Source organism: Cydia strobilella, chromosome Z, assembly GCF_947568885.1.
Source record: "Cydia strobilella chromosome Z, ilCydStro3.1, whole genome shotgun sequence".
NCBI lineage: Eukaryota > Metazoa > Arthropoda > Insecta > Lepidoptera > Tortricidae > Cydia > Cydia strobilella.
This window is the reverse complement of record NC_086068.1, coordinates 24,068,546-24,091,303: the sequence shown is the minus strand read 5'-3', so window position 1 is coordinate 24,091,303 and position 22,758 is coordinate 24,068,546. Positions and strand designations below refer to the sequence as shown.

General features: G+C 36.3%; 1 protein-coding gene across 17 annotated transcripts in view; it reads left to right on the top strand.

Annotated features, from left to right (window-relative positions):
* LOC134754140 (basement membrane-specific heparan sulfate proteoglycan core protein) overlaps positions 1–22,758 on the top strand; it is a 319,966-nt gene that overhangs the window by 164,992 nt on the left and 132,216 nt on the right. For 2 of the 17 annotated variants that reach the window (XM_063690238.1, XM_063690237.1), the window contains exon 1: positions 15,370–15,528. The exons of 14 other annotated variants lie outside the window; for them this stretch is intronic. In XM_063690238.1, coding sequence (XP_063546308.1) covers positions 15,456–15,528 — 73 coding nt within the window. In that variant the 5' untranslated portion in view covers positions 15,370–15,455. Of the gene's footprint in view, positions 1–15,369; positions 15,529–22,758 lie in introns of those variants that run through there. One more of the 17 variants, XM_063690239.1, reaches the window with a different exon arrangement.

Sequence of the window (22,758 nt, the reverse complement as noted above, 5' to 3'; positions counted from 1 at the left end):
GAACCCAGTACAAACTTTCATCCCCTTTTTAATCCTCTTAGGGGATGAATTTTGAAAAACCCTTTCTTAGTGGATACTAACATTATAAAAACTACCTAATTGTGAAAAATTCAGCTTTCTAGGTCCAACGGTTTGGGGTGGGCGTTGATTTAAGTGAGTCAGTCAGTCAGGACTTTTACTTTTATATATATAATATATATATATATATATATATATATAATATAGATGATCCCAAACCCGGCCTAGCAGCTTCACCGACGATGTAGATAATCAAGATAAAAATGAGAGCCCTAAATAAACCTTGAAGAGCGGATATCTCAAAAACTATACAAGATATCGAAAAACTTGACTGAATAAAACTTGTAACAAATTAAATCCCTTTTCATTTTGTATAAGTAGCCAAGTCGCTCTGACGCATAGTTTCCGAGATATAATCGAAAAACCGAAAAATGGAACCTTCAAACCCCTCTCGCCCCCCAGCACCAGGGTTATGGCCGGGGACTTTTGATATGTTCATCTACTAACTAGTCCAAACAAAGCTACGAAGTTAAAAATTGTGTTCCTTGCATTTCCCTCTATACCTTTTTTTTGGGCATTTATTTCCTGGCCTATTAGTTCGTTTTTGACTTTGTGCCAGTATTTCGTTTGAATGAAACGTTTAGTTTGTATTGGGTAAAATGTACTGCACGATGTTCTTACATATGTATCTCTATCTATAATAATGTATCTCTCGTTAATATTAATGGATTCAATCAATGGTACTGTACCGCCATGCATTCCCAGTGCTGTTCCTAATGAAATTTTCTAAGAAGGGCAAGTCTCAATGAAACGTTTGTGTACTGCGTGCGTTTGAGCTGGCCAGCGGGTGCCTTACGGTATTCCGGCCGGGTTAACAACCCTATTTGACTCCATACCCACCACATGGATACCCATGATTCGACTATATTACTTTGATTATCTAGATACGTAGGTAGGTAATATCTATATACTATACAAGAAGTGAAACTAGCGATAGTATTAGAATATAGACATAAATTGGAAAGTCTGAATAGGTATGACAGGCCAACTAACCTTAGAGTACTGTTAAATAAAAAATATTTCAATATACCAAGTAGCAACAACTATTATGGGCAAAGAGTCTGGTCGAGTTATTTGCCACACATCTTAAATAGTCTTCCTAGAGATATAATAGATAATTTAGAAGAGGGTAAGCCCCATAAAATTAAAATCATGATAAAAAAGCACTGCCTGAATATTTAAGTTAACCTCATAATTGTTATATATAGCATATTATACCATAGACCATACTTAGCATACAATCTATTAGAATGTAGATTAGGCTAAGTCTGTAAATAGTCTTTGTAATCTTTCTTGAAATAAACAGTTTAAATTTTAAATTTTTTTTTTTTTTTAACCTAAAATGGCATTAAACTATTTTCATACAAAGGTAATTTAATTTAATCTATATATATATAAACGTAGAAGTCCTGACTGACTGACTGACTCACTTAAATCAACGCCCAGCCCAAACCGTTTGACCTAGAGAGCTGAATTTTTCACAATAGGTAACTTTTATGACGTTAGTATCTACTAAGAAGGGGTTTTTCAAAATTCTTCTAAGAGGGTCGAGAGGGATTATATCGGGAACAATTTTTTTCAGTTAGGGTCTTGAAACTTCGTAGTTTGTGAAACACAAATTTCATGCGTTGTATAAATTATTAACAAATGATTAACCGTCCCTACTGATAGCTTTTGCTGCATAATGTTCTATATTATGCTCATGTAGAATATATAACCACAACCACCAACATACAAAACCACGCGTACGAAGTCGCGGGCAACAGCTAGTAACATTATATAAAACTTTGTCTATACCCAATTAATAGGGCCTAATAATTCGAACGAAATTAGGCCGAATTAAACTTGACTGGTTTTTGAGCTTACGCTGTTCACTCGTCCGTCTGTCTGCCAGCGGGCTCTATATTAAAATCCGTTATAGGTAGGTAGACAGTTGAAAATTAGTCAGTGTTTATATTCAGGTTTTATTTGCCGTTGTAACAGAAAATAACGTTAAAAAATAGAATCAAATATTTAATAATATTCATACCTACTGATAATAAAAATCGGTTAAACGTAAGTTGACCGAGGAATAAAATCAACATTAAGAATTTTTTTGCGATGGCATTGAGCCCTAAGGTCCACACGACCGGTTCTTATTATTTGTTCCATCGTTCAGGAGACACAACTAATGCAAAAAATATATATATAAAATTCTATTTATTCTAATATTTATTATTTAATAGGCAATCCATTCATTCCTAGGAGGATATAACCAAACTAAGTAGCCATTAACAGGCATTCCCCTCTGTCGAAAATAGTCGGCCAATGGTCATACACAATGTATGGACTGACGTTAATCTGACATCGCTATTTTGACGTTACGTATACATTTGACGTTCCCCTCCCCCGCAAAAATTGGCAGACTTTTTTGTACAGCAAATTACAGACGTGGCGTCTCCGTTTGTTTATATCCTCCTAGATTCATTCCTTAAAACTGTGACACTGTGGAACATGTTATATTTTTTCCCCAATTGAGCCATGTAGGCAAAATTGCATGTCGTTAAATAGAACCGAAATTACGAAATCAAGTACACGTGATCCACGTTGTCCTATAGTGTTTTATATTTCTGCATTTCAAGGGAATACATTTAATTATGCACTAGCTTTTGCCCGCGACTTCGTCTGCGTGAAATTAGTTCCAGCAGTTAAAGTATAGCGCCTGGATAAAATCTAATGGCAATAATTTTGAGCATAATATACGTAATTGCTTTCACCAATTAACAGGCAATTCAATAATTTTCTTATTTTCACCTCCCTTTTCACCCTCTTTAGGGATGACTTTCGACATAAAAACTATCCTATGTCCTTCCCCAGAACTCAAACTATCTCTATGCCAAATTTAAACTAAATTCGTTCAGCGGTTTAAGCGTGAAGACGTAACAGACAGACAGACACTTTCGCATTTAAAATATTAGTATGGATGTTTGTTCAGTTACAGTTATAAGTGTAGTTAACACATTCACTGCCCCCAACGCACATGTGCGTTCACCGTCATACAAGTTTGTTCCTAGGCCATGTTCCTTGGCAGTGAATGCGTTAACACTCAAGTATAAATCAGTTAAGGATTTAGGTAAAGATCGTTTAGTTTTATGAATTTAGGATTGTTTTGAAATGTTATTTTGCGCTCATCGTCTGCCTCGCGTTGTCCCGGCATTTTGCCACGGCTCATGGGAGCCTGGGGTCCGCTTGGCAACTAATCCCAAAAATTGGCGTAGGCACTACCTCACGGGTTTCCTCACGATGTTTTCTTTTTCCGAAAAGCGACTAGTAAATATCAAAATGATATTTCGTACATAAGTTCCGAAAATTTCATTGGTACGAGCCGGGGTTTGAACCCGCGACCTCCGGATTGCAAGTCGCACGCTCTTACCGCTAGGCCACCAGCGCTTATTGCTAAATGTTATTTGCGCTGAGTTACCATAATATTGAGGGTCGGTAACGGCTCTGGAGTTGCAGGCGTCCATAGGCTACGGTGACTGCTTACCATCAAAGAGGTAATAATAATAATAAACTAGATTTGAAATACTTTCTTTAACAAGGGCGGTAGATTAGAAAGAGAGAGATTAAAAGAAAATTCATTTAATAATATTTATCATTCAAAATGCTATGCAAATGCAAACGCAAATAAATAATTTAAAAATAAACTCATTACTTTGCGCTCTAGAGGATAAAATGCACTTTTGTACACTGATTTCGAAGAACAAAGGGAATCTTTCCGAGTGCGTGTGGCGAAAAAAATATCCCGGCACTTCCTACTTTTAAAAACTCGTTTTGGTCATTGATATTGAAATTCGTGTTAGTACAAGTGTCGCGAGACGTGAAGGCACAAAGGGAATAAAGAGTTTATTTGAACGAAACATTGTCTTACGCGTGGAGAAAACCATAAACTGTTATTTTGGTACCACCTAACCACCCACATTAAAATAAACTTTGATGTGTGAACAAGGTGTTTGTAATGGATACGATCCACCTACTGAAGATCACTTGACATGTAAATTTCTGTTTGTTATCTGTTATCTGTCAGCTATGCGTCTAATGATAATAATATTAGGGTACCTGCTCGCTTGTAATTATGTGTAGGGTGCTAGAATATTTATGGGTTTACTAATTTAGTTACAAAAGAAGTATTGTAATTTTAAAGATAGGTCTAAAATTTAGGTATTATCGCCAAAGCCTAAAAAACTGTATGTTGGCAGCGGTTTGACAGTACTATCCCCAAGATGAAGCTAAACTCTTCTTAAACCGCAAGCTAAAAATATTACATATCCAACCCAAATAAGTGATTACTTGTAATAGAGATTAAGGTACATTAATAAATTTATTGTTGTCTTGGTCCCATTACAAGTTCCCTGGCCCACTTAAGTTATCAGTGAAACACGTGGCCCTTACCCTGGAACCGATATCAAAGTCTGTAGCTAATCATTTATTAACATTTGTATTTATAGTCTTGTGTGGTACAACATGATTTGCGACTGCCTAATGAGGACCTCACATTTTTTAACAGTTGTGTGCAGGTTTTCTCATGGATTTCCTGAGTAACTATTTACAATAAAGTTATATGTATTTTGTATACCTATAGAGTCCGAGCAAAGCTAACTGTATGCATTTGCAACGAGGTATGGCAATGGCATTACTGAGCGTTTCTTTTTTTCCCATTTTTTTATGTGACCTTTTTTGCCACTTTTGTGTTATTTCTAGTCAGGAACACGAGCTCTTCTGATCCTAATGGGATAAAAAAATGTCCCAAGGTTTTTTCCTTTTTTCCTATTGTGTTACCATTTCCCCATATTCTTTGTATGGCGGTAACAAAAAGGAAAGCTTGAAAAATGTATGGGAATTTTCAGACAAGGTTTTTGTCCTATAAGGATGAAAAGGGCTCGTGAGCCTGACTAGAAATAACACAAAAGTGACAAAAAAACTCACAAAAGCTTATGTGCTTTATGTGGGAAATAAATAAAATGAAATAAATGAAATAAAAAAAAATGCCAAAAAAGCAACGCTCTACTAATGTAAAATTTCTTTGAAAAATGGCGTTAACACTGACACTCCCACACTTTGTTTTGTTCAAATCGGTGCAAAGTTAGCTTAGACGGAGTGATAAGTAAACGTTCCGAGAAACTCATAATATTTAACGAGCTGGTGTTAGAACCTATGACCTCTGATTTGGAAACGGCACGCCTTACTGCTGCGCTACAAATCTTATATTAATTTCCTTGGTTATAAAATCTTAAAATTAACGCTTTTAATTTATTGTTTCATTTGTTTTTACTGTTGGTCTTGTAAGCAGCAAATAAATCATACTTCACGCAAGTTACAGCAGAGCTTTGTTTAATAAGTGGGTATTAAAGTTTGGATGCTTCCACGCATCGCAGGAACCGTGGCAAGCATGCCTTTGCTACTCTAACTAACTTGCATTGTCGAGCTAGACGAGAAATCGTCGAATACAAAGTTATGTTCATTGAATAAAGCCAAAGTAAGGTAAATACTACTATTTTTCAACTTTTATATACAGGCTGGATTTTCTTAGTGGGTCAGTGAGGACAGCGACCAAACCCCGGGCTGCTACGCGAAAATGGTCTTAGAAGACCTCCACTCAAGGAACAGGAAGTGACGATCCTGACTGCCACTGCCTAATTTTTATTAATTTTAGGTATTTTTTAGTTTTATTTTTAATTGTATTTTATTTTTGTATTTTTACACTGTACTTATGTATTTGAAATGGGTGTTTACCTGTAAATAAAGAACTATTATTATTATTATTATTATAATGTGTATCTCCGTTTTAAAACTCTCGGGTCTTTCGAGCCCGGTCATTTATAAGGCGTGCGTGGGGATATAGATCCAACACGTAGAGGCCGTTTGGAGAGATTTGAAGTCATGTAGAACGCCTGCTGGAACCCATTGGCGGGTACATCAATAGATACCTGTGAACCGGTTTCAGCAGGCATTGGAAGCTATTGTAGAGAATATGGACAGAGTACTGGTTTATAGTTTAAGTTTGGGTGGAAAAAGACTGGGCTATTGTAAAGAAGCCCGGACACCTGCCATAACATTGCTTGCACAAGTTATCGAGGCAGGCGGTGACTCGCCACTCGTTAGATGGGCACCTGATGCGCCATCGTAAAGACGGCCAGGCGCAACACCGGCGTGAGCGGCTCAGGGGTGTCGAGAGGTGTGCTGTTGCGCTTTCTCCGAAGTTACTCGCGGCGTTATGCCCTTTAACACTTCCACCCCTGGAGCATATAGGTCTTACGACTCCCCTCTGGACGGCCAATGAAGGCAAGCCAGAGCTGAGAGTCCTGCGGGTCACCTTGGGGTCCACTCCGACCAACGAAGACACGCCGGAGCCGGAGACCCCGACCGACTCTCTGGAGCACTCGGGTCCGTGGGGTCGTCACTCCCCAACAGCTCGCCACAAGCTGCCCTGCGGGCTATTATTATTATTATTAATTTCAAATTAATGAAGATTGGCGTTTACAGATTTTGGAAAAAACTTACAGGTTGCGGGAAAAAGGTCAATTTTGGCAAAAAAAAAATATGCCAATCGATCCTATTCCTCTCCAGGATCAAAAGCTTGTATGGGACCAAAAAAAAAATGAACGGCTGAAAAGCCACAAATCGAGGAAAACGTTTCCCAAGCAATTTGTATAAAAATGAAAACTTTTATTTTTCACATGCTATTTTTTTATGCCAATCGATTCCATTCCTATCCAGTATCAGTAGTTTCCTAGAGGTCAACTTAAGTTAAAAACATATTACAATGTTTTTTACAAAATCTGTAAAAGCCAATCTTCATTAATTTGACATGGAGGGAAGGTCTTCTAAGACCATTTTCGCGTAGCAGCTCGAGATCTGGTAGAGTGGTAGCTGCCCTCGCTGACCCACTCAGAAAATTCAACCTGTATGTTATGTGCAAATCAATTTTAAATACGTGGAATCACTATTATAGATAAATAGATAAGTACCTATAATATTTGAAAGCATTAATTCGACTGTCGATTTTAATCAATGAGTGACAGTATAAGGTATTGTTGGCATTGTTACCAATGTTTTATTCAATTATTATGTCACATAAGTACAGGTCATGCTTATCAGGTCATTTTACATGTCTCTGTTGAGAATGGTTGATTAGTAGAGAATGCCATTAGGCATTAATTCCGCAATTTGTATATTATTTTTGTATTTTGTGCAAAAAGTTTAAATAAATATATATGCCTTTTCCGAATAGTGAAAATTACGTTTGAGCTTATTTACTTGGTAAAACATACCAACCTCTTTTGAAGTTTAATAAACAATACAACTGCGGTAAAATATTTAAGGTCCCCAAAATGCTTAGTGCTGCTAAAACTTGTTTAGTTAAGTCGGTTCATCGTATATCAAGAATGGTGTTTATTAACGCATATTTAAGTTTTTCACATTTATTTTAGAAATGAAACAAACTACTATTTGTAATCAATTAACTTATTTGCAGAGATGCTTGCCAAAGTTAGCGAGTACTTGCCGAATGTTTTACCAAAGGAAAGCGGCGGGAACCTCCTCGTTAGCTTTAGGCTTTACTGGTCCTTGGTACGATCATTATAATTATTTGCTTAAATTATACCAAGCTTATACAGGAAAGTAGCTTTAACAAAAATAAGTGAGTGAATTAATTCAAATATCTTTTTATTTGAATTAATTCACTAACATAAAACTCCGATGGAAAATTATTATATTTTTAATACATTAAGCATTTTGTATAATTTCATAGAATTGTTTGTAATGAAATAACTGTTTTAAATATAAAATACGCTGCCAAAATCAGTTCTGTATATTTTTACTACATTATATGATTTGATGGCGTATAAATTACCTATATAAGAGAACTTTTATATTACTTTTGATTGAGATCATGTTATTATTTTAGATAATTTACCAAGACTAGTTAAATTTACCAAGTTACTAATAGGCTTTGTTGTCAGCTGACAGAAATAGGGTCAATCAATGTTTTGTAACTGATGTTTTATAAAATAAACGTACCGATTGTTCAATATGGTTTGTCAAGCTACAATTGTAAGAATACAAGTTTATTGTACATGGTTTAACTTAGTACGAGCATAATTTTTAAGAGTAAAGCATTGACTGTACCCATAAACTACTGACAACATCTGAAATAACTCTGGAAACTGTAAGCAAGCTTGTTTCAATTTCATTTTCATGAAACATATTCACCTAATCTTTATTTAAAACTATGTACATTTGTACATTGCATCTCAGAAAATAAACATGATAAAAATAACACAGTCAGTTTACACAGGGGAATGCACTATTTATTACCGTTATGTTGAAATGTCATTTCTGTTGGATGTTCACACCGAAGTAGAGTCGAGATTTTAAACACCTAACCCTTAAAGTGAATATCCACCTGACAGAAACAACAGAGAACATAACCCAATATAACTACGCACCAAAACGCTTACGCATTTTTCAGCTGCCAGTAACGGTCAGACTCTAATATAATAGAATTGGAAAATCAGGCAGTGTCAAATACAGACTAGACTTCAAACGCTGCCAAGTTTAGCATTGATAATGATTTTTTGCCAGTTTCCGCGGAATTTGAGTTTATCAAGCGCGAGTCATTGCGCATATTACCTTGTCTAGTAAAATATGCCTTGTATAGGTACTACAGTTAAATTGGCAAAGACCATTCAAGCATCACCACGTGGTTTAATTCCCTGGCAAGATTTCAAACACTGTACTTAGGTATATAAGATAATCTTAAAAAGTAAATACTCAATTATAAAACACTATTTAACACCGTAAAATCAGGTAACTTTAGTCCACAACTTACAACTGTGAGCTGTAGTCCAAGTTCAAGTTCCAGTAAAATATGTATAAATATTTTTCAAATTATAATGAGTAGGTATCTAATATAGGAAAAAACATTAGTATATCTAAGCAACAAAATAAATGTAACGAGTATAAATCAAAAAGGCTCGTTGAAAATCAATTAATCAACGTAAAAATGTTGGACCACAGTTGTATTACAGGATTATAGTTCTTATTTTACGGTACTTATATTATTCCAAAACCAAGAACCATTGTTGAGTAAGCGCACATTCAGCTAGTACATACCTGCTTTTACTCATATATTATGTACTTGGTTTACAAACTTTATTAACTTAGTACCTATCTGCGACATTAATAAAACAGACTATTACGTATGTATGTACTATTTTATATTTTCATGTCCTATTTATGAAGTTTGTTGATTATTGATTGTTTTTAGGGTTCCAAAGGTTAAAAACGGGACCCTATTACTAAGACTCCGCTGTCCGTCTGTCCGTCTGTCCGTCCGTCTGCCCGTCTGTCCTTCTGTCCGTCCGTCTGTCCGTCTGTCCGTCTGTCTGTCTGTCACCAGGCTGTATCTCATGAACCGTGATAGCTAGACAGTTGAAATTTTCACAGATGATGTATTTCTGTTGCCGCTATAACAACAAATACTAAAAAGTACGGAACCCTCGGTGCGCGAGTCCGATTCGTACTTGGCCGGTTTTTTATATTTTCTTGTACTTTGATATATTGAGATTGACGTATTTTAAGTACCTATATTTATTTATTCATGTATTTTATTTTCGATATTAATTAATCTAGGCTGATTTTAGAATATGTATTAGCAAAACTGAAATAATTGCTTAGGTTTTTAGAAAAATCCTTTAGCATACGTTAGTATAAAATGGCTTTGCAGTAATTCTCGAAAAAAATGTTAGGTGATACAAAGTGCCGCTCTCTCCTGGCAATGATTACTGCGAGCTTTCTTGTTAAGCCATAGTCGCGATGAAAAGGGATGACATACTTTCGCCTGACGCATAGGTAATCTTCTATCTTCATTCTTACGTCTGTTTATAAAACTACACCAGAAACAAGATATCTGTAAAGGTGCTGCAACTAAGTTCTAATAAAATAAATTACAGTGAGTCAATATGCATTAATGTATTGGACAGTAAATATGTACTATATTTTGTTTAACATGAATAGATTTTATCTTTATGACATATATTTGAAGAGAGCACCTTTTTATCAGGACTTTAATCAGATTGAACAAACGTGAAATTTCTTTTATACGTTGCCGTCTCCGTGTTTACTTGTTGGCGTAGAATATTTTACTTTCCTTTATTATTCTTAATGATTTTGTTAAACTGGCTAAATGTGAAAATATAAAAAAAATGCATGCAGAGGTAGACCAAACTAACTTTACACCGACTTGGCAAGCGACAGAGCGTGGGCACAGATAAGTAATAGTATTATCATACAGAACGGCCACGCACCGCCCCGCTCCGACTAGAATTACCTCGCCCCGCGACAGCAGATTGACGGCCGTTCGCCGGCCGCTCGGTACTATTTTTAAGCAACACTCACACTATGACGCATGCCGCGTGTACAGACGTGCCGTTCACACATATAACGCAAGTGATTTTTGATGTATAGCGTGTGCGCCCTGTGGCGTGGGCGTGGGCGTGCCAACATAAACGTCACATTACAGTTACGTTTACACTGCCACACATCCATGTGTGTATGTACCAAAAATTATTGTTTTTTTATTACTCTTACATTACGTCATCCAAAATTTTATTACGCTGTCATTTTGAGGTACCTAACTAATAAAAACAACCACAAAATGTTAAGGTAAGGTTAAATGATACAAGTATAAACTGCATATGGTTTACTAGGAACAAGCTAACTTAGGCACTGTTCTAGTACCTATAGTAAGTTAGCTTTTAATTCGTTAGGATATTGCGATTATTTATAAATTAGACTACATAAATTAAAATGTTTCGTGGATTTTTAGGCTACGGAGCTTTTTGGTTAAGAGGTGACAGACAGACAAATATACACTTAAAGAACATTCCTCCTCATTTTCCTCATTTAGTTAACTAGTTTTTTATGTATTTAAAACATTTTTCATTTGAGTAGGTGGCACACGAGGTTAATAATATCCTCGGGAGAATATTTTGAACGTGAGAACGCAACAGGATGACGTTCATTTCTTTGGCAAAAGAATGCAATGTGAAAACCAGATAGTGTAATTATCAAGGGCTAACCAAGGGCTGACCAAACCTAACCTTTTAAGTAACACGAATCAGCGTAAAATGATATCAGATGGAGTTATACGAGAGTACCTAGAAAAATAAGAGATGAAGTGAGATAAATACAATAGTTATTTGTTATACAAGGGTGCAAAGTTGTATTTTACCCGCGAGTGTGGAATTGAAACACGAGCAAGCGAAAGGATTCTATAGTTGAACCACGAGCGAAGCGAGTGGTTCTAAAAGAGAATCCTGAGCGTAGCGAGTGTTTTAACACACGAGAAGTAAAATACATTTGCACCCGTGTGTAACACAAAACTTTTCCCCTCACTATAGCGAGGAAAGTGCAACATCCACAGGCGTTAGATCATCTTCATCAACTGGAATCACTCATTTTTTTACGATATTATAACAAAAAACTCTCGAAATTCTGTACTTTTACGTGAGAAGTTTTAAAGCAAAATTTTTGTTGTCAATGTTGACATTTCTGACGTATGAATATGAAATGTCAATGATGCGTTTTGAAATTGCATCGACTTAACTTGTGCGTTCAGAATTATATTTAACATAATTATTAAAAAACAAACGTTTATTATGGAATTATAAGGTTTATGACTTAAGATCATTAAATAAAGCTAAATCTGGTATTTTTTATTAGATTTTCAAATCATTTATCTAATGATAATTAATATCGAACGAACCATTATTATGAGCGTTTGACGTTTTGTTATCTGTCAAGCTACTTAAACACGCTCCATCCAAGGTCAAATAACTTTCCCCACTAGTGGATAAAATGCGTTTTTCCCCGCTTGTTTTAAAGGATAAAAGACGGCTTTCCGAGCTAGTGAGGGGAAAAATGTATTAAACTTTAGAATAATATTAGGGACCCATCTATACACATCTTACTTAATGAAATAAATATAAGGTCATAAACACAATGAAAAGCAAATGTTAACTCTTCTATTCCCCAATGTCTAAGGCTTACTAATATTCCCTATGGGTACATTTCCTAATTTCCTGCTATCGTCCAGATGTTCATAATGTTTCTTATTATCAGGTGCAGTATACGGCTGCAATAAGTTTGAGTATTATAACAAAACAACTGCACATGGCAGCGGAAGAATGGCTCACAAATTAAGTCAATGTGATTTATATCGCCGTATGGCCGACACCCAATGTAGGTGGCAGTAGAAAATTTAATGCTATGTTAACAAACGCATATAAAAATAGCCCCAAACATTGAATGTCGCAAGTCTTAAGGTACTTCGATGCATTACAGAATTTGTGTAGGTAGGTTAAGGTACTCGTTCTTGAGATTAAATTTACCTACCTAGGGTTCACTTTATCCGTACCTATTCATTTGCTGAATGGTGATTAAACCTAAAAGCGATTATAGTTTAGGTATTTCGTAGCTAAAGACAAAAATTTCAAATAAATAATAAACGGCCCGATTTGGACAATGCTTATAAGATGTAACAGCGATACGATACTGATATGTCAGTGCAAAGGTTGGTTGGTTAAAATTGTTGACTGAATATCGAAGACTACTAAATATATCTAAAACACTTGACATTGGCTAAGTGCCCTGGTAGCAAAAGTCATTATTACGAATAAAAATAAAGTGTCGTATCGCTGTGACATCTTATAATCATTGTTGGAATCGGGCCAAAAGTAGTACTAAACTAGCTTTAAGGGTAACCGTAATGAAATTACGGTGTACCTACATATAGGAGAGCATTTTATTTTATATTACTTATTTGTTCGGCACTAACTAAACAAAAAGGCACCATAAATACATTGAATATTGTAAAATGTTGTAGTGTTTGTTCGGGGCAAATCTTGCAAGCTAAATAAAGACCCACTTCCCATTATTCGATTGAGCTGAAACTTTACATACATATTGTAAGTTGTATGTAAGTTGGGTGGTGACAATGCAATATTATGGTACCATCGAGCTGATCTTATGATGGACTCAGGAGGTGGCCATAGGAACTCTGTGATAAAACAACGCAACCTAATTGTGTTTGGGTTTGTTAGAATTGTCTCGATGTAGTGCACTGCCTTATGGGAATATAGTTCAGATCCGGAAACCGCTACCAAATTTTAGTATGCTGTTGGGCATGGTACTGGTTCTCCAAAACTGCCGGGAGACAACGGCGCCGGCCATCTACTTCAGTGGAATGACGTCATCAAAATGACTCCCGCCTCGTTGCGAATATTGCATTTTGCACCTAAACTGTGCATTGCACATACACGTGTGGGGGTATTAAACGAAAGCCAATAAAATATTATATATTTCACTAATACACTATGTACCAAAATATACAATAGTTTAAGAGAAATTTATAAATAAATCAAAATGATGAAAAAAAAATCGATTATTTGGGTTATTCAACCAAACCAAAAGTCGGACGTTAAAGCAATGTACTACAAAATTAAAGCTGATGTCTCAAGCCATACAAGCCATTGTACAACTTCCACAGTTTTTATCGGAAATTAAAAACATAAGCTGTGACGTATAGTTGAAAAACTGGTTTCTTTTATATTAGACGCAACATTGTTATAACGTTTTTAGTTGAGCTATAGAATATATATACACGAACTTTTCTCAAAAAAAGTGGCTTTTCTTTGTTTGTAGCTTCTAAAATATACACTGTTTTTATAAATAATGTATTAAAGAATTATATATTTAATAACCTTTCGTTTGATATGTATGTATGACGCATGGTATAGTTATAATTTAGATTATGCAAATTTCGGCAGCGGTCACATGTATGACGCCATTATTTGTCACTCAGGGACTATAGAGATTGTCTCCCAGCAGTTTTATGATCCTTTTTATATTGCTAATAACATAGTAGAAGCTTATGCGGATTATCCTGAAAATGACCAATTTCGATTTTTTTAACTTTCATGCATTTGTTCTAGCAAATACCTACATTTGGATGCATAATTTTCACATTTTTGGTCTGATTTTGATTATTTTGATATCAGGTATGGCTTGAGATATCAGCTTTAATTTTGTAGTACATTGTTTTAACGTCCGACTTTTGGTTTGGTTGAAAAACCCAAATAATCGAATATTTTATTTTCATCATTTTGATTTATTTATAAATTTCTCTTAAACTATTGTATATTTTGGTACATAGTGTATTAGCGAAATATATAATATTTTATTGGCTTTCGTTTAATACCCCACACGTGTATGTGCAATGCATAATTTGGGTGCAAAATGCAATATTCGCAACGAGGCGGGAGTCATTTTGATGACGTCATTCCGCTGAAGTAGATGGTCGGCGCCGCTGTCTCCCGGCAGTTTTGGAGACCCAGTACAATGCCCAACAGCATACTAAAATTTGGTAGCAGTTTCCGGATCTGAACTATCTCTTCGACCGTTTCCCATAAGGCATAGTACTAAATGAGTATTAGTTGCGTGTGGAAAGAATATTAGACAGTGATAAAAGCATGTACTTATCAAAAATGAAATTATTGACAAAAAACTTATTACTTAACTATACTCATTGAAATTTTGTAATTGTGTTTAAGCCTAACAAAAAACAGGCATTCTAAATTCTAATTATTTATTTATTTTAGTCTGAAACACGAATTTATCCTTTACATAGTTACGTTATGATGTAAAAATCAAAGTTTAGTTGTACGGTGATAGAGCCATTATGACAGATGCGCTCTATACATGTAGAGCGCCGCAGTCCGGTGCCTGGTCCGTGGGTTCGTTTAATAGATGACAGTTGACAAAGAATAATCACCGGTCAGTTTGTATCGAAACTTCATCGTGAACAGCCAGCAAACAGACACTAAATGACAATGTGCTTAAATACCATCAAAAGAAATCTCCAACGATAAATGGTATACGAAATATATTACAAAATAGCTTTTTTATACACATGTATAGGTACATTGTATAACATGCTTACTATAGAAATTATTATCAAATTATTTTACCTTTATTATTCTGCTGAACGAAGATGGTCCTTAATACGTATAAACTTTGAATATAAATAAGTACATGCATTCAAGTTAAAATATATAAAGATTTAGTTTTGTAGGTATAATAGAAACATTGTAAATATTGTAAAAGATGTTTACCAGATATCATAATGTTTGGATATGCTTTGTGCGAAGTGTTGTAACAGGTTCTTGGTAACCACGAAGTTGTGGTTTAACTAGCATTGTTTAGGCGGGAACCACGGGTTCTGAAGACACAGCTGACGCAACAATCGAAATAGATGCAGCTTTCCAGCACCTGCTAATATGAAGGCTCTCCTTGGGGCAGTTTTGCCCCTCCTCATTTGGTCATCCATCGCGCGGGCGCAATATATAGCTCGTAAGTACCTGACTTATTATGAACAATATATTTCTTCTATATAAAATATGCTTTTAACTGGATATTCAATATAATCGAACACACGATGTTTATTTTTTATCAAATAGTTAACTGAAAAGTCTATCACATTTTTTTTATGGTTTAAAACCCCGCCCGAGGCATGCCAGCTGAAATTGGTAATGTTACTTAGACCATAATATAACTAACTATATCTGTTTAGCTCAGAGGTCGACAGGTAGACAATGTCTTAAGGCGTTAAGTTCGCCATTTGTACTCTGTTTTTGTTAAATTGTGCAATAAAGTTTAAATAAATAAACAACTCACTCGAACTGAAATCAAATACGTTTCAGAGCAGTTTACTTGATATAATATTATATTTGTATGTCAAAACATACAATATTTTCGACAGCCATTACTTCCCTGGCATTATTTAACTAGTTAATTTATTAGTGCAAAGAAAAGGTTTGATATTTCACTGATATTTCATAGAAGTAATTGTGATTAGTGGAACATAATGCAAGTCTAACATTTCTCGTCGCATACTCTTAAGTGCACACGATGTTTTACCAAATATTTTTTATCAAATAGTTAACTGAAAAGTCTATCACATTTTTTATGGTTTTAAAACCCCGCCCGAGGCATGCCAGCTGAAATTGGAAATGTTACTTAGACCATAATATAACTATAGATGAAGTACAATACTACTTTATTAAGTAGTACTTGATACCACTAAATCTGATAATTATTCCTTTCGTTTCAATTCAGTTGTTTTATTTTGCGAGTTTGTTAATTTAGTTTAATATGCATTTGACAAACAATTAATATGTAACTATTATTAATTACTTCTATTCGTGGATGTCATTAAAATAAGACAACGATAAACGATAATTATAAACATATTTTTTTAGACAGCGTCAGCATGTGCTTGTTTTATAAAGTATTGTTATATTAGTAATAATTATTAGAATGTTCCATTGAAATATATCTAGCATGGCATGAAGTGAGTGAAATTATATGGCGAGAGTAAGTGTGTAGACTATAGGTATGGTGCAAATATTTAGGCCACAGCTATTAAAAATACAGCACGTATTATCTTTTACGAAAGCTAAATATTACGATCGTTCCTAAACCTGATGCTGGCAGCGACCATCACGTCGTCATTATATTTACAAATTCTTGCATATGTGACCGAATTACGCTTTCAGTCGACAACAACGTAAATATAAATTTATTCAGCGCATGTTAAATGAACATTTTTAATGTTTTTGCTAATAGGTAAATAGGTCTGTATATTTATTGACAAGAACTGTATATTTATGTTACTAACAGCGTCCAAAGGGGCGTATTTAATCATTCTGTTGCTTCAATTTGTCCTCTCTCATCATTGCTCTATGTATCGTTTAGAGTTTCATATGAAATTACATTTTACCCAATTTATGAGGCGGAAGTATATGACCCAATTATTATTATTAATGTTTGATTAAGTGAACTATACATTTCTAACTAAATAAACAATATAAATAGCCTACCTGGGGAAGTAAATTTCTCCACCGTGGAGAAGCACGAAGTTATATTAACATTACTACGCGAGTATATGTACGTATTGGTATCCAATGTTTGTCAGTAAGATTTTCTGGTAGAAACCACTCGTTCCAAAAATCGCCACAAAAATAAGTAGCAGACAAAAAGGTCTCAAGCAAACTGTTTAAATTATAAAGCTAAAGTATATGAAAGTACTAGTACCTAATAAGTCTGCCAATTTCCTTAGCATTATTGTATGCCCTAAGGGCTTACTTTTAGGGTGCATCCTAACTAGATGAAATTGTAATATTTGGGGTTTGCAATTTTACAACAACAATATAAAAAGGGAAAAAAGTAGTTACCTGGGTAGTATAATATATTTAACTTTTATTGAAATAACGATAATTATAGTTTAGTACCTACTTGCAAAAAATATCGAATAATTGTAGCAATATTATGTTATATTTTAGCCGTTTGAGATTTTTAGAATTATTTGAAGTGGGAACTATCGGAACGTATTTCGTTTTTCTACGTATTTCGTTAATAACATTTTCTATTCTGACGGTTGTTGTTTCTACAGACATATTTAGGGGAGGGGCACAATCAGGCGCTTGTGGTCCAGGCTCCAATCTCGCTACAAAACATAATTGTTTTGTTACTGCCGTCGCGCCGCATGCGGTCACACCCCTACTCGTGGACGGGGCAACTCGCCTTGCTTCGTTGTCATTCATCAACGAACAAAATGCACATTACTTCTAATCGTAACCCTCTTATATGTTTAAGATAAAATAAATATATTTAAGCTTTAAGGGGCCCACTAATTACCAGTCCGCCGGACGATATCGGCCTGTCAGTTAAATCAAAAAATTGACAGTTCCGAACAACTAACAGGCCGATATCGTCCGGCGGGCTGGTAATCAGTGGGCCCCTTTAATCTGATATACCTATCCTAACTTTAATTGCACTATTCTCTTCTTTAATTTTGTATACTAAGGACCTAAAATTAGCCTCACTCAAGCTCTATCAGTCTTACTTACGTGTGAGTTCTAAATCCAATCCGTTGCCGGTTCCGAGCAGCCTTGCTTCTAATCTACTCATCTCTACCTACATACTACCTACCTATGTACGTACTACACAAAACCAAGGCTGTCCCAGAAGTAAAGAGACAACTTTCAAAGTCTCGCTGGCCGAAAGTATTAAAAGAAAAGAAAAGTTTTGTTGTCGTTGCATCTACGATTTTGTTATTTGTCATTTAAAGCGGGAATTTCGTTATTGCATATTAGTTTTTCAAAATGAATGATCAGAATATGAAGCACTTGCTAATAAGATTATTCAGAATTGCCTTTATTTTACTAGTCTCATATCAAAAAGGATATTGTAAAACACTCTTCCAAGTAAAAGCTAGACAAACTAGTATATACATAATAATAACACTTTATGAAGAAACGGGTGAGATTAGTTTTAAGAAGATTCCTGTTAGAAATAGGACAATCACGGTACATCGAAATATTAACCGACAAATCTATTTTTGATAAGACTCCTTTAACGTCCGTCAGAGTGGGAGCAGATAAAATAAAAGTATCAGTCGTCTGTCGCCAGAATGAAAAAAGAACGAACTAGGTTTAAAACCATATGTTCAACAAACTGCTTCTAGATATGTAAAGGACCAAGAGGAACTTGCCAAAAGAGGTAACCAATAAGTTTATAAAAGTTAGCTGAAAAAAAATACTCAACGATTTATTGACGATTGAACCTAGGTATGTATGTTCCGGCTAAATCCCAATGATGTTCATGAAGGAAACATTTCCGTACAACCATTCATTAATTTCCATTCAGTCGTATAGATGTCACTTGGACCAAAAAATTATACCAAAAGCCAATTTTTTTACGAAATACTTTGTACGGCCATGGCCAAACGAGACGGCTGCAAAATCCTGAACAGCCGTAATGTGACTGGCCGCGAACAATCTAAGATAATAAAAAAATAAGTTTTCGTGGGAGCAAATTTGGTATCAATCTAATAATTTCATTAACTTTGTGACCTACCTTCAACCAAAATAATTACTTTAAATGTTTACCTTAAATTACATATTTTGAAAATAAATTTGTCTCTTTACTTCCGGGACACCCCCGTATTTGAAATTGAATGACATACCTACATGTCACTGAAAGTATTACTTAACTCACATTTCCAGCAATGTATTACAAGGGGAAAAGTTGTTGTTTAGCCCCTCGTGTTAATATTGATACCCGAGCAAGCGAAAGATTCCAAAATTGAACTACAAGCGTAGCGAGTGGTTCTAAAAGTGGAATGTTGAGCGTTGCAAAGGTTTCAAGGCACGAAGGTTGCACCAACTTTGTTACCGAGTAAAACACAAACATTTTCACCACACCTGTATCTACTGACTGTAAAACATATCAAATCTAATCCAAATGAACGCTATTAAATACTCATTTTTTTAAAGTCAATTTTACCAACAAACTTGAGGAAAAAACTCAAAATTGGCATCAACTTACTTTGCCACTCTTGAGGATAACATGCAACATTTTCATAAATTTTTGTTTCAATAAAGAGAGCCTTTACGAGCTGGTGTGGTGAAAACATAATATCAAAGTGATATTTTTTTACCTGCACTGACTCTCTAGATATTGACTGATTGAATCTTGCTAACTGAACGCTTTAAGCGAGTAAAGCGTAACGTGTTGGTCGCGAGGTAATTGATCTTATGAGTTGAGGTATTTTAATATTCATGGACGCCTTACACAAAGGATCCCCGAGCGGTACAAGGAGGCAGATTTTTCAATAAGTCTCATCGGGGAGTGAGGCTGTCATCAGACACTACTACACAGGATAATGCTCTCGCACCCGGGTTAAATAAATCCGACAAAATTATACGGATTCGTTTTACACAAAGCCGTTTTTTTTTAAATGTCATCTATGTGTTATTATTTTGCAAATTTGTGCCTACGTTGTATTAATCTAGTGTAATGATTATTATGTAGCTGTAATATTTTTGAGAATGTAGGTATGCTTAGTATTATCAAATGAATATGAATATTTTTTGTTGGTTGCGTGTCAGTTAATAAAAATAAAAATAGAATAAAATAAAATAAAATTCGTTTATTTCAGACTTCATAATGAGAGAGAGAGAGAGAGAAAGAGATTTATTATTCCAAAATTATACATACAATTTATACAGTTAGTACTTGTAATGGTCCATACATGTTAGTACTTAATACTATCTTAAGCAACTAAACTTATTATTATTATCTCCGTTACAAACTCTCGGGTTTTCAGGCCCGGTCATTTATAAGGCGTGCGTGGGGATATAGATCCAACACGTAGAGGCCGTTTGGAGAGTTTTGATGTAATGTAGAACGCCTGCTGGAACCCATTCACGGGTACATAAATAGATACCCGTAAACCGGTTTCAGTAGGCATTGGGAGCTATTATAGAAAAGTGGAAAGAGTCCTGGTCTATGGCTTAAATTTAGGTGGAATATAATACTGGGCTATTGCTAAGAGTTCCGGACACCTGCCATAACATTGTGCTATACAGTGCTATCGAGGCAGGCGGTGACTCGCCACTCGCAAGATGGGTACCTGATGCGCCATCGTAAAGACGGCCAGGCGCAACACCGGCGTGAGCGGCTCAGGGGTGTCGAGAGGTGTGCTGCGCTTTCTCCGAAGTTACTCGCGGCGTTATGCCCTTTAACACTTCCACCCCTGGAGCACATAGCTCTTACGACTCCCCTCTGGACGGCCAATGAAGGCAAGCCAGAGCTGAGAGTCCTGCGGGTGCCCTTGGGGTCCACTCCGACCGACGAAGACACGCCAGAGACGGAGACCCTGACCGACTCTCTGGAGCACTCGGGTCCGTGGGGTCGTCACTCCCCAATAGCTCGCCACAAGCTGCCCTGCGGGCTTATTATTATTATTAGTGTATTTTTATTTTGGCAGGAGCCAGGGTACATTCATCGGCTGCTACATACTCATGTGTACGCAGCTACCTATGAGTGCACCCTGGTCCAGTGCACGATAAGCGGACTGTCAAGCCTGTCAGCTATAACTGCTAGACTGTTGCGGCTGTCCCGCAGGCGCCGTAGCGCGGCCGCGCAGCGCACTCGCATGATGGCCGGAAACCCGTCCACGCGCGCATCCGCGAACATCCCGGACGCGCTGCACCAGCGAGGCAACCGCAACAGCGCCCTGAATGCATTGTTATATTGGAGGCGCAGGTCACTTAGCGTCCTTTGCGTATAGCTGGTCCATAGTGCACATGTATAAAAAGTCGTGCAAAAAGCTCGAAATAGGGTTATTTTTACTGGCGCGGTGGAACGCCTAAACCTATGTGCCAGCATATTCGCTCTAGTCGCTAACGCCCTACGCTCCCGCTTTATATCCTCATCATCCCTCATGTTATCACACACTATATGCCCTAGGTATTTAAATTGAGATACATGTTTTAAAGGCACGCCGCTGAGCAATACTGGAGGAAAGGCATCTGCACATCTATTACTAGGCTTAAAGAGCATAAATTCACTTTTATTACAGTTATATTTAAGGCCGTGACTAGTAGCATATTGCTCACATACCTTTAGCAATTTCCTAAGCCCTCCTACCGAGGGGCTCAACAGCACCATATCAGCCGCATAACTGATATTATTAAAACTTGTGTCTTGTATGCGGCAACCAACATGCATGCTGCTGAGCTCCTCGATAAGTGCATTTATACATAAGTTAAACAATTTAGGAGAGCTTAACCCGCCCTGTCTTACCCCACAGTCAAGACCATAGTCATCAGACATTGCATCACCCCACTTAACGACATTAATTTGACTAGAGTACCAATATCTAAAAACATGTATTATTTCTTTAGGTACATTTGCATCACAAAGCTTTTTCCAGAGCAGCCCATAGTTCACTAAGTCAAAAGCCCTTGACAGATCTAGATAGCAAGCAAATACAGGTGTGTTCCTGTTGGTATAGTATCGGACCGTTTCCTTCATACGTATTGTGGCACTTTCTGTAGACAGTCCAGGCCTAAACCCGAACTGCGCACTATGTAGATGCAAATACTTATCCAGTTCGGCATTTAGCAAACTGTCAAAAACTTTCGAGATTACCGTAGCAAGGGAAATAGGCCTATAATTATTTATAGAGGACACATCACCTGTTTTATTCTTTATAATGGGTACAACAACAGTTTTTGTCACTTCTACGGGTACAAAGGAGTGTGTCATACACAGCGAAAACAGCATTGCAAGCACCCTTGGCAGGTGCAGCCCGGCATGCTGAAGGTGTTCAATGCTCAGACTGTCATGGCCAGGGGACTTGCCTCTCTTCATCCCTTTAATGATATTAGCTATCATTTCAGCAGAGAACCTTGTTACACAGGGCCCCCCTAAGTCGGTCCCATCATTCAATACCTCAGCAGTTGAGGGCAAAGGTGAAATTACAGAGAAATGGTCCTTAAAACTATTAGCAATAGCCTTGGGCTCAGTAATATTGTCGATGCCCACAGCCAGTCCAGGCCTAGCATTCAGTTTATTTGTTTGTTTCCAGAATGTACGGAAATCCTTGTTGTAATGGCAAGATGCAAGCCTGTCAAGCTTAATTTGTTCTTGATTTTGCTTACACCACTTTAGCTTTGACTTAAAATTTCGCCGACTGCTACACATCTCATCATAATGCATTTTGTTTACGGG